Raw genomic sequence first — 13,523 nt, forward strand, 5'->3', positions numbered from 1 at the left:
ATTATTTTTTCTTATTTTAATGCTCTTATCAACATAGAAAAGTGGATCGGCTTGCTTTGTTCAAATGTTTGTTTTATTGAAAACAACATTGGCATACTTTAGTGTTCGATTTCACACCAACATTCTCACTTGGAGCAAATAATCTCACACAATGTAACACTGCCCATCAATAAAAGGGTGAAACAAATACTTTGTTGCACAAACAGCCCCTTCAACAGCCCTTTCTAAGGGATCAAAACAGGGTGATACAAAATAAAATTACAAAGTGCACATGCAAGGTAAACTAGGACTCCGCCTATAGTGCAGTTAAACCAGGGGTCGCCAACTAGTGAACTCCGGTCCGAATCCGGACCGCGAGATGCGTCCATCCGGACCGCGAAGCCTTTTGACATAATGAAACAGTTAACGTTGCAATGCTCACTGTTACTACGTTCAAACCCAGACGCGCGGTCAAGCATGCAGTGAAGAAGAGACTGATGGTGCGCTCAAACCGGACGCGAATGACGCGACATGCACACCGCTTAATCCGCGCCGCAGAATGTCTATTTGCGTCTTTGCATTGACTTAAATCACTCGCGCAAAACGCTTCATTCGCGTCTGGTGTGTAGGCTACGCACCATCAGAGCAGAAAGCAGCGCTCAAGACAAGCACTTTTAGTTGAAGACCCCTGAGTTAAACCATGGCTTAATACGTTTCTCATTTCGGCGTCTCACGCTTGCCATCCACGTCTACTCTTTTAATGGCCCAAACGAGTGCGGGCAGCCGCAGCGTGCCTGATGTTTTGTTTCCGGTCTAGCTACATCCGGAGTGGTGTTGTAGTTTTTCTAACGTTACTAGTTGTTGCAACAGCATGTGAAAAAACTACAAAGTTTGTTAGACCAAAAAGAACGTTAATCTCGCGATAAAAAAATTGACGCCGTTAAAATAGGTTTGCGTTAACGCCGTTAATAACGCGTTTAACTGACAGCACTAATATATATATATGAAGCGCCTGTGTAAATCGGGTGTTTTAGTAAGGCAGACAGTAGTATCCAAAAACATTTATTAACAAACATAACCAGAGTTAATCCAGACATGGGATAAAACCTGAAGGTGTGGGTAATGAATAACTATGTAAACTGAGGAGGGAAAATATGGAAACAAAGTAAAACAGGAAGTGAACACTAGGAACATTGGAAACAAAAACAATACACTTCAAAATAAAAGTCATTTAACATAAAACAGGGACTCCATGTCAGGAACTGTGAGTGTGCTAAAATCAACCGCTCTTGAACAAAGAAGTTTGACAATGTATTATTAAATAAAAAAGCTGCCATAGTTTGTCGAGTAAAGATTGAAAAGCCATTAGTACCAGAAGCATTACATCCATTTAGTGAAGAAGCACAAGCCTTCAGATATTGAGCCAAATGGATTTAACACAACATGAATTGTTTTTCTATCTTTGATCGTTTCATAATCATTGTAGGTAAAAAGGTTGTCTGAAGTACAAAAATCATCATTCACACAGGTGCATTTCCAATGAGGTCAAACCAACAGTCACAACTTCCGCACGTCAACTGCTTTAAACTGAAGCTTCTTCAAAATGTTCCCAATTTGTACAACTATTTTCTTGTGGAACACAGCGTCAGATCAGCTCACTGTTCAGATGAATCTTATGGAAAATACGTTTTTTTGTCCTTTGTGTCTTGTCCCATTTGGTCACGTCTCACTTTGCCTTCATCATCACCACAGGAGTCAGGACTGCCACTGGTACCAATTCAAAAAGATAATAATAAATACCGATAAGTATTGCTGTAAACCGCTGATTTATCCATTACATCTGTGATCTCTGTGGTATATTACCGTAGACTCTGGACGAAATCTTTAATTTGTTCTATGGAAGATAAATTACAGTTCATAAAGACAATATCAGTCATGCAAATGTTGAATTGTAAAGTTGATTTTAAGAAATGTTTGTTACCTCTGCGTGTATATGAATATGTTAAAGCCGAAACAATGGCAGCTGTAAGCACAATAGCCAAGAACACAGATGAAGAACATGAACTGCACACACTGTGTGAACCGCAAACGACACAGTCTTCACACTTCTGCTCCTCTAGAAAGAAAAGAACAAAAGAACTCTTCACCTGCATGTATGTAGACTCACTATTCAAGCATCAGTGCTGTGAAGTTACAGGCATTAAAAACGCTTCTGTCAGGAACAATGTGTCTTTGTTCACTCTAAAAGCCCTTTTCATATGATTCTTCTGTGCATTGAACTGTATTTACTTCCTCACTGCGTGCATAATAAAGTCACCATGAAATCAATCCAGTTGGTTCAACGACAATCCAATGGTTTATCTGTGCACATCATTATTTTCATGTGCCTCATATTCAAAATAACTTCCCCTCCCTCTCACAGTGACATCTCTTCTCTGATGACGAGGGCGGGGCAACCTGTCACTCACATGAGGTCCACCAATAGCAAACCACAACCATCCAATCAATTCCACATGGCCAAAACAAGCCCCGCCCTACATTTGTTCTTGTTTGTGAAGCCGTTTCACTTGGATATCACAATAGCGAGGCAAAGGCTATCGCAACTTCCGTTTCATGCTGGCTTTAAATGTTGTAATGCGATTTAACAGCGATTTTTATTAATACATGGGGTGAAAATAAATCCTGTGCGAATAATGTATGACAACATCAAAAGGATAATAATCTTCAGCCCAAAGTACACTTCAGTTTTGACACGAACGCTTTGTGTGCACAGCCAAACTTGCCAGAAGTTATGCCTAATAAAATGTCTTTGTTTTGCGTGCGCCTCTTAAAAGGCACAATATGTAAGATTAGCAGCGAAAAAGTACATATTGTGGTTTTAAAGCCAGCATGAAACAGAAGTTGTGCTAGTCTTTTCTTCCCTATTGGGATGTATATCTGTTTAAAACATTTTTACAAACAAGAAAAAATGTAGGGCGTGGCTTGATTTTATCCATAGGGATTTAATTGGATGTCTGTGGTTTGCTATTGGTGGATCTCATGTGAGTGACAGGTTGCCCCGCCCTCGCGCCAGTAAACACAAGAGGATTATGTAAGATTATGAAGGAACATACATTTAAAAAACATGATGTGCTCAGATAAATCCTTCCATAGAAACAATAATTGCCCATTTTTATTTAATGGGGACATTAGTCCTCTCATATAAGTGCTTGACAACGTGACGTCTGTTTCTTTTTTGACTGTGAAACAATGGCCTGGGCCAGTGTCGCTATGTTGTGGACGAAATAATTAGTGAAAAAAAAAATTCAAGGGGTATTTGTGAGCCGAGCGTACAGTGTACAACGCTGATGAGGACATTTACGTCACACACTTTACACATAACTTAGCATGTGTAATGGAAGCAAGCTAGTAAGAGCTGTGGATCTGAACCTCACTCCCCTGATCTCAAGAGGCCTTGTTAGCACAAGTTAGCACGTCCGCCTCCCATGCAGGAGCAATACTGGTTATATTGGTGCCGTGACTCGGATGAGAGTGAGGTTTAAGGGGGTAAGGCTAGTAAGAGCTATGTGTGTAAACCTCACTCCCCTGATCTCAAGAGGCGTGCTGGCGACAGACGTTAGCGGCTGCGGTCTTTAGCCTCATTGTTAGCGTGCCCGCCTCTCATACATCCCTCTCAATGCGGGTAGAGTAGGAATAGTTAAATTGGTGCCGTGACCCGAATGGGAGTGAGGTTTAGGGGGGTAAGGCTAGTAAGAGCTATGTGTGTAAACCTAACTCCCCTGATCTCAAGAGGCGCGCTGGCGACTGACGGTAGCGGCTGCGGTCTTTAGCCTCCTTGTGAGTTCCCCCGCCTCCCATGCTGGGGACGCCGGTTCGAATCACGCTCCGATCGGGTCGAATAGGACCGGTTACACATGCATAAAAACAAAGTATATTTTGGGCTTTAGAAAAATCTGACTATATTTGTTTTGAAGCCCTGACGCTATACATATGTAGCATCATAAAGAAATGAAAACCTCGTCACAGTGTTTCGCCCTGTTAATGAGACCCACCTGAACATCCCACTGTCATCTGTTTCGTCTCTGTCTGTTGGCCACTGGAGGCAGTGCAGTTGAACGTCACGTTTCTGTTGCCGCTGAATGACATGAAAAGAACCAACGAAGAGTCGACAGCATTTCCAAAAATATACGATCCGTTGAACTCGCCGTCAGGAGTCCAGGACAGATTCACATTTTGGTTAAATGCATTGCAATTAAGGGCTATGTGGCATTGGCCATCTTTGAGGGAATCGAGCGTCTTCTGGATTTTTGGTTCCTTGAGTCGTTCTACAGTTGGGACAAACATTACATCAATTATTCAATCAGGCTGGAAGTCATTATCACTCTTAAAAATAAAGGTTCTTCATTGGTATCTATGGTTCAATGAAGAACATTTACCATTCATAGAACATTTCCAATGCAAAAAAGGTTCTTTAGATTGTTAAAATGCACTACAAGTTAATGGTTATTTTAGAAACTGATGCCTGAAGGTTCTTGGCGCAGTCAAAAATGGTTCTATGTCGCCTTATTGTTTACTATACTGAAGACTCATTTACCTTGGACTGTGAGATGAACGGCAACAGTTTTTCGAGCATTATCCGAGTTGACCAGGGCAGCAGTGTATGTCATGCTGTCGGTCATAGTCAGATGTTTGATTGTTAAATCTCCCGTTCTGGTGTTGAGCTCAAGTCGACCATGATGTCTCCAAAACCCGTATATAGTCACTTCGCCGTCCTTTAGACCTGCAATGTATGTCGTGTTCTTATAGATGGACCATTGAACTTTGGTGAGGTTCCATGATCCGTCTGCTCCAGATTTCAGGACGACTGATTGGCCGAGGTAACCAGTAATAGATTTCTCATCACCGAAAACTGTAAAAATTAAAGGATCAGTTACTTTGTGTGAACATGCTAACATGTGATAATAACGTTTCGCTGAAAAGGGAAACGCCCTGTTTCCAATGAAGCAGAACCCAGACTCACTTTATTTCTCATTGAACGATCAATTTCTTCGCAAATAAATATTCAATAATCTTGCCCACAGGACCAAAGTATTTAACATTAACACAAAACTCCTCAAGATACAACAATATGAGAGTGAAATCCAGTGAACTTGCCTTGTTGAATGCACACGATACAGAATATCGCAGTTCTCCATAGACTCATTGCTCGTTGGCTTGTCAGCGTAAATCAACAGTTCCTTGACATCGAAGCCGTTGGCCTTCCTTCACGCCGTCCTTATCGAAAAAACCACACGACTGAGAATTTCAGAGTCCTTCAACAGTACATCACTAGGAGGAAAGGGGGAAGTGTGCAGAGTAACACGTGTTTCCGTGTGCGTGCATCTTACAGAATAACTGACAGAAAATTCAAGAAATGGTTAATCAATACAGGCAGTGGACATTCTTAGGAAGAAAAAGAGATCATCCCTTCATGTGTAATGGTCATCAGAGCCTTTTGAAATCAGCCGTGACTCTTATCATGTGATTTATGTATCCTACCATAAAATAAACCCCAAACTCCAGACACTTCCTCTTCACCGCCCACACTATTGAACTTGTGATGGCCACGCCAACAGAAACTTTAAGCTTGACCTTTATCCGTCACATTAGGCTTTAAACAATACCCTAATCCGTTTTTACAACAGCAGTTTAAAGGAATTAAAAATAACAATAGGCTATGTTTTGGAGAACATGTTTGCCATACATTGACTGTAAATGATATCTGTTGTGTTGTGCTCATTAAAAAGAAAAACCTATATATCAAAAACACTCAGATTTCTGCTTGGTGTGTTCAAGCTATGATGCCAGATTTGAGGTCAGTAAAGAAACCAATGATATGAATAATGTCTCCGATTTGAGGCAACAATTCTGAATGCACAATGTGTTTGAGTGGGAGATTTCACTATCACTATCATACGACCTTTAAAGACATGAAATAATGAGTCATATAGACCCACGTTTGACCCAAACACCAAAGGTCTGTAGCAACACGGGGGCGAGAGAATGGCATTTTTAAAGGTTTCTTTAAAGCAGATGCTTCTAAGCCATTTTAAGACAAGATAACTTAAAATGATTTAAAACTAGACAAAACAAGCTTTACAACAGTGTTAAAAATATAGATGTCTTACTTTTCTTCTTCTTCCAGGAACCAGGATTCCCAAAGTCTTGAATATATAAACCTGAATATACGAAGAAACCTCATTTTAAAAGTGTGATTTCTAGACCTGGAAACTCAATACGATCTTAAAGGATTAGTTCACTTCAAAATTAACATTTCCTGATACTTAACTCACCCCCATGCCATCCAAGATGTTTATGTCTTTCTTTCTTCAGTCAAAGTTGAGGAAAACCTTCCAGGATTTTTCTCCACATAATGGACTTCAATGGGAACCAACGGTTGAAGGTCCAAATCAATGCAGTTTCAGAGGAAGGGCTTCAGAGGCTCTGATCGATCCCAGACAAGGAACAGGGTCTGATCTAGACAAACCATCTGCCACATTTTCAAAAAATAATAAACATTTATATACTTTTTAACCCAAATTGCTCATCTTGCGCTGCTCCACGGATTGCGTAATCACGTCAGAAAGGTCACGCTAGACGTAGGCGGAAGTACCGCCCCAATCGAACGTGCAGAGACTAATACACACGCCCTTTACAAAAAAACCTCCAACTTCAAAATCGCCCGACATTGTTGTTTTAACCTTTCTTTTGCTAAAGGGCATTTGTATTAGTCTTCACACGGGGGTGGTACTTCTTAGCAGACGCTTTCAGTTTATAATTGTAGTGTCCGTTGTCCAACTGAACTATTTTTATTCTTATAAACAAAGCCAAACAACAGTGTGGGCGATGGTCATGTAACCCATGTACGGCCGAACACCGTATAGCACCGACTACCACAGCAGGGCCAGGAGACTAAAATAAGCTTTGAAGACAACACTAGGGCTTGGGGACTCTGGAAACACTGGTATCAAAACGCTGAGAACCAGTGCTTTAAATACAGGGTTTTTATAGACGGGTCTAATGACATTTCCTGCATTCTGACTCATTTCCACTGTTAAAGAGTTCATTCTCAAGCTAAACATGGACAACATTTCAAAAAACGAGTTGGACGAATGATGGAGCATTTTTGTGCCAAATACACTCCTTCAGGATTCAAACAAGTTTTGGGGAAAAAAGATTTGAGTATGGCCCTGTATGACATCATAAAGGGTGGAATTCCTTATATGGGCACTTCTCTCAGATGAGCACACACACACACACACATCAACCAGAGTAAGAGCGTGTCCATCATCGAGCTTCGCGGAGATCAACGACATCAATAAAGAAGTGTGTGTGTGTGAGGGAAAGATCACCTTGTTCAGCTTCACAAATAACCCAGTGGTAAGGCAACAGTGGATGCAGTTTGTGTTTCCGGAGTTCTGAGAGTGTGTGTGTGTGTGTTCCCGGTCATGAGTGGAAACCACAGGCGTGAGTGAAACCGATCAAATGTGTGTGTTTTGTTGGCAATTGGCATGTAAGTGCATATAATAAGAACAACACCGACGTGTAGTGAATCGACTTATCCACAGATAATGTAAGGCGATCTCTGCTGCCGGCAAAATACAAAACCTCCTCGGCAGTCATCATGAAGCGGAATTTTATGCTTCAGGAAGCCAGAAAAGAAAAAAGAGAAAGGAAGAGGAGGATGAGAAAAAACAAGATAGTGGTAAGTGATAAATTACACTGGATAAAATAGCTCTACTTGTCTTGTACACAAATGGTGTAAGTTTGCAGCAGGTAACATTAGGCTAGCAAAAATATGTTTATGTTAGCTATCGTTACCTGCCTGACGGCAAATGCTGCTTGTAACGAACAGTTAGTGCAACTTTTTTTTTTCCGAACGGACGGAATATGTTTACATACTGTAGTATGTTTTTTAACTGGATAAGGAAGACGCAGATCTGTTCCAGAATCACTGTTAATCGTATTTAATGACATTGCTATAGTTTTGTATGAACTGACGACAATCTGCATTGTTAAAAACGCTATATAAATAAAGTTGACTTGACTTTGTAATAGGTTTTGATGGAAGTGGCATAGCATGCTATACTAACTATTATTTATGCTATGCATAAATAACCTGGAATAGTTCATATAGCAGTCTATATTAACTATTATTATAAACATTATTTAACCAGAAAGAGGCAGAGGAACATTATTTTTTCATAGCTTATCTTAATGTGCTAGTGTCTGGATATACGGTATTGACAGTTTGCAAATATGACATTATTTTTATAAGTTACCAATGGATCTTGAACAGTTACTTTATTCCGTGACAATTTTTACACTGTTACATTTTGAAGTACAGTATCAGGACAACCCACATGTTTTACTGGTACTGTTTATTAACTATTTAACAAGGTATTATAGTCATCTGTTGCAACTTTATAATAACCATCCAGATAATGTTTATAGACAGTTTACAAACCAACTAGTAACCCTTAACTAAGTGTTAGGAATATCTGGTCCGTCTAACTATGTAATGTTTATAGATGTTTTAAAAATGGTTTCTTAAAGGTTTACAAAAAAATGTTTTAACGGAACAATGGTGTTTTTTTGCAAATGTTTAAAAATGTTATGCACATTGCAACAGCAGTATTTGCACTGTAAACCTTTTTTATGTATATAAAGTGTGGGTGAACTTAAACTGTATGGCATATGCTGTGGTTCCTGTCGGCTTTGCGTGCGTGCGTGCGTGTGTGTGTGTTTGAGAAAAAGCGTGCGTGTGTGTGAGAGAGAGAGCGGAGAGAGCGCGCGCGTGTGTGTGTGTGTGTGTGTGTGTGTGTGTGTGTGTGTGTGTGTGTGTGTGTGTGTGTGTGTCTGTGTGTGTGTGAGAGTGAGAGAGAGAGAGAGAGCTCGCGCGTGTGTGTGTGTGTGTGTGTGTGTGTGTGTGTGTGTGTGTGTGTGTGTGTGTGTGTGTTTGAGAAAGAGCGTGCGTGTGTGTGAGAGAGAGAGCGGAGAGAGCGTGTGTGTGTGTGTGTGTGTGTGTGTGTCTGTGTGTGTGAGAGAGAGAGAGAGAGAGCGCGTGTGTGTGCGGGGGACCCGTGGGGGATGTGGGTGTTTAACACCCACACTTTTTCTGCAGTTTTCCCGCAGTTTGCACAAACGCTTTAGGGATGCCACAATTCTCATTATAATATTAAACCGTTCGGTACAGCATTCACGGTTCAATAAGCGCTTATGAATTACGTTTTTTTTTTTTGCAGTGTGAGTCTACGCGCTGATATGAGCAAATATCCAATCACTATACACAGTGCTAGACACGCTTGCAATGGTGGTGTCAGAGAGTTATAACCACAGAACACTATAGTTATTCACAATCACGAAAGTTCATTATTTGCATGCGTTTTAAAGCCTTGCCGGTTATTCGCGTGCTTATGCACCGTTTTAAACTTGATTACTGGATTAAGTAGACTTACTGCGCTAATACTGTCAAATACACACACGGTTAACAAACACATTCGGTTATGTGTAAAGTGAAAGTAAATTTGCATGTGTCTGTATATTAGATGCACGTCTTAAAGTGACAATAGCCAGTGAACACTGTCCTTAAACGGACAGTTCACCTCTAAAATTCTGTCATTATTTACTCATCTAATGTTTTTCCAAACCTGTATTAATTTCTTCTGTTGAACACAGACAGCTGATGGAAGCCATTGACTTCCATATTATTTCCTACTATGTGGATTTTAATGTTATGACTGAAAAACATTAATACAGTAGCTTTAATAAGAATCAATATATATTTTATAGTGAAGTCTATGTAGTGTTTTATTTTTACATTTATTCATTAAATTTCATACTTAAATGCTGCTGTACAGCTGTAACGGATAAATAAGGCAGGATACAATAGCAAGTAAAAGCTCGTTTATTGAGATAGAAGATCGCAGGTAGAAACCAGAAGGCCACTGGAATCACTCGATGATATGGCAGAAGATCGCAGGTAGACACCAGAAAGCCACAAGGATCAGAGCGGTGCGTTGGCAGATGGTCCGGGCAGCACAGGGACGCTGCAGACAACCCAGCTTGGTGACGACGGTGAACACGGTGATGGTGGAACTCCAGGGTGCACACGGAACACAGGAAACAGGCAACGCAGGAACACAACGGGCACAGGCGGGAGAACACACGAGACATCCAAACAAACGCTCTGACAAAGACAAAGAGAACACAGAGAGACTAAATAGGGTGCGCTGATGATCTGCAGCTGGAGCGCTGATCAGCTGCGACAGGTGTAATGATCATCAGCCAACCAGCGGCTCCGCCCCATACAAACACACATACACACACACACACAAGAATGAGATGATGAATTCATGAACCGTGACAGTACCCCTCCCCCTAGGAGCGCCTCCTGACGCTCCCAGGAGAACCTACCTGCTGATTGTAATCATCAATAAGGGAGTGGTCCAGAATGTCCCTAGCAGGAACCCAACTTCTCTCCTCCGGACCGTAACCTTCCCAGTCCACCAGATACTGGAATCCGCGTCCCCTCCGTCTCGAGTCCAGAATACGATTAACCGAATACGTTGGTTCCCCATCTACGAGTCGCGGCGGTGGGGGAACCGGGACTGGCGGATTAAGACGGGAATGAAAAACTGGCTTTAATTTGGAAACATGAAAGGCGGGGTGAATTCTCCTGTACGCTGGAGGAAGTTTGAGGCGGACTGTCACCGGACTAATGATCTTGGTGACAGTGAACGGGCCGATAAATTTGGGAGCAAGTTTATTAGACACGGAGCGGAGCGGAATGTTCTTGGTAGAAAGCCACACTTTTTGACCCACGACGTATACGGGAGGCTTCGACCGGTGGCGATCGGCTTTAGCCTTGGTACGCGCCCCCACCTGGAGCAGAGTCTCACGGGCTCTGGTCCATGTGCGGTGGCACCTCTGGACAAAGGCGTGAGCGGAGGGGACCGCGACCTTGGAATCCAGACTCGGAAAAATAGGTGGCTGGTAACCTAGACTACACTCAAAAGGGGAAAGGCCCGTGGATGACACTGGTAACGCGTTGTGAGCGTACTCCACCATAGAGAGTTGTTGGCTCCAGGATGAAGGATTCTTGGATACCAAACATCGCAACATTCTCTCCAGATCTTGATTGGCTCGCTCAGTTTGACCATTGCTCTGGGGGTGATAACCCGAAGACAGACTGACCGTCGCCCCTAGTAATCTACAAAACTCTCTCCAAAATTTGGACACAAATTGGGAACCTCTGTCGGAGACCACGTCCATCGGGAGGCCATGTAACCGAAAGACGTGGTCTATAACAGACACCGCTGTCTCCTTGGCTGAAGGTAATTTGGGCAAGGGAATAAAATGTGCTGCCTTCGAGAACCGGTCCACTACGGTTAAAACAACCGTCATGCCATTAGAGGGCGGGAGGGCGGTGACAAAATCTAGCGCAATGTGGGACCATGGTCTCGAAGGAATAGCCAGCGGCTGAAGTAACCCATCAGGAGGTCGATTAGACGTCTTACCAACAGCACAAATTGAGCAAGCCAGGACGAAACTGCGAATGTCGCGAGCCATACATGGCCACCAGAATCGTTGCTTTATTAAACTGCAAGTACGGTTTACTCCTGGATGGCAAGCGATATTGGAACAGTGACCCCATTTAATGACTTCGGACCTCAACTTCTCCGGTACAAATAATCGACTCGGTGGGCATCCGGGCGGAGGCGTTACCCCTTCTAAGGCCAATTTGACCTTCGATTCGACCTCCCATGTGAGTGTAGAGATAACTATCTTCTCTGGCAAAATGCACTCGGGAGTAACCGGGCGTTCGGAAGGATCAAAAATTCGAGATAAGGAGTCGGGTTTGATGTTTTTGGACCCGGGGCGGTACGAGAGAGAAAAGTCAAAACGTCCGAAAAAAAAGTGCCCACCGAGCCTGCCTGGAGTTAAGTCTTTTGGCAGATCTAATATATTCGAGGTTCTTATGGTCCGTCCATACTATAAAGGGTACCCCCGACCCTTCTAACCAATGACGCCACTCCTCCAAGGCCAACTTAACTGCCAACAATTCTCTGTTACCAATGTCATAGTTGCGTTCGGCAGGTGTCAAACGGTGGGACAAAAACGCGCAAGGATGCATCTTATCATCCGAAGCAGAGCGTTGGGAAAGGACCGCACCTACCCCCACCTCTGACGCATCGACCTCTACCACGAACTGACGTGCTGGATCAGGGGCTACTAAGATGGGAGCCGAAACAAAGCGGCTTTTGAGGTTGGTGAATACAGCCTCAGCTGTATCGGACCACCTGAACGTCACCCTGGGAGAGGTCAAGGCAGTCAGAGGCGCGGCTAGCTGGCTGAAGTTGCGAATAAAACGCCGATAGAAGTTGGCGAATCCCAGAAACCTCTGTAGGGCCTTACGGGAATCTGGACTTGGCCACTCTACCACAGCCTTAACCCTGTCGGGATCCATACGCATCCCCTCGGATGAAACGATGTATCCTAGGAAAGGAACAGACTGTGCATGAAACGCGCATTTCTCCGCCTTGACAAAAAGCCCATTCTCTAGCAACCTCTGAAGCACTCGTCTGACGTGTTGAACATGTTCCTGGAGAGACGAAGAAAAAATCAATATGTCATCCAGGTAAACATATATGAACTGGTCCACCATGTCTCTCAACACATCATTGACGAGTGCTTGGAAAACCGCTGGGGAGTTGGATAGCCCGAACGGCATCACCAAATATTCAAAATGGCCCCTGGGGGTATTAAATGCGGTTTTCCATTCATCCCCCTCCCTGATGCGAACCAAATGATAAGCGTTACGTAAATCCAATTTTGTGAAAACGGATGCTCCCTGCAACCTCTCAAAGGCTGAAGACATCAACGGTAAAGGATAGGTATTCTTGACCGTGATGTTATTCAGCCCTCGGTAATCAATGCAAGGTCGCAGAGAACCATCCTTCTTCCCCACAAAAAAGAACCCCGCCCCCGCTGGAGAAGAGGAAGGACGGATGAATTTGGAAGCTAGAGAATCAGAAATATATTTCTCCATGACCTCCCTCTCAGGAACAGAAAGAGAGTAAAGCTTGCCTCTAGGCGGAGACTTACCTGGGAGTAAATCTATAGCACAGTCATAGGGACGATGCGGAGGAAGAGAAGCAGCGCGGGACTTACTGAACACTTCCTTCAGGTCGAGGTACTCAGAGGGCACGTTAGACAAATTCACCATCTCCTTCTGAAAAACAGGACGAGACACAGACGAACAGGCAGATACAAGACAAGACTGATAACATCTTTCACTCCACGAAGAAACAGTGTGATGTCCCCAGTCGACCCTAGGATTGTGTTGGACCAGCCAGGGGTGACCGAGGACAACAGGAGCCAGAGGGGAGTCCAGGAGCAGGAAGGAAATCTGTTCAGTGTGGTTGCCAGAAGTGATGAGTGTCAGTGGTCTGGTGGTGAGCGTGATGGGTGGTAATTCCTGACCGTTGAGTGCACTGACGGAT

The 13,523-nt window shown here is 43.2% G+C and overlaps 1 protein-coding gene across 1 annotated transcript; it reads right to left on the bottom strand.

Annotated features, from left to right (window-relative positions):
• Positions 1-1,028: 1,028 nt before the first annotated feature.
• LOC307142018 (SLAM family member 5) lies at positions 1,029-5,510 on the bottom strand. Its single transcript, XM_079842539.1, has 6 exons — positions 5,134-5,510; positions 4,574-4,888; positions 4,032-4,304; positions 1,961-2,095; positions 1,843-1,873; positions 1,029-1,746 (listed from the first exon to the last, which is right to left on the bottom strand). Exons 1-6 carry the CDS (start codon positions 5,180-5,182, stop codon positions 1,653-1,655), a joined length of 897 nt encoding a protein of 298 aa, XP_079698665.1. The 5' UTR covers positions 5,183-5,510; the 3' UTR covers positions 1,029-1,652.
• Positions 5,511-13,523: the final 8,013 nt, after the last annotated feature.

The sequence above is a fragment of the Gobio gobio genome (genome assembly GCF_949357685.1).
Source record: "Gobio gobio genome assembly, chromosome: 2".
NCBI lineage: Eukaryota > Metazoa > Chordata > Actinopteri > Cypriniformes > Gobionidae > Gobio > Gobio gobio.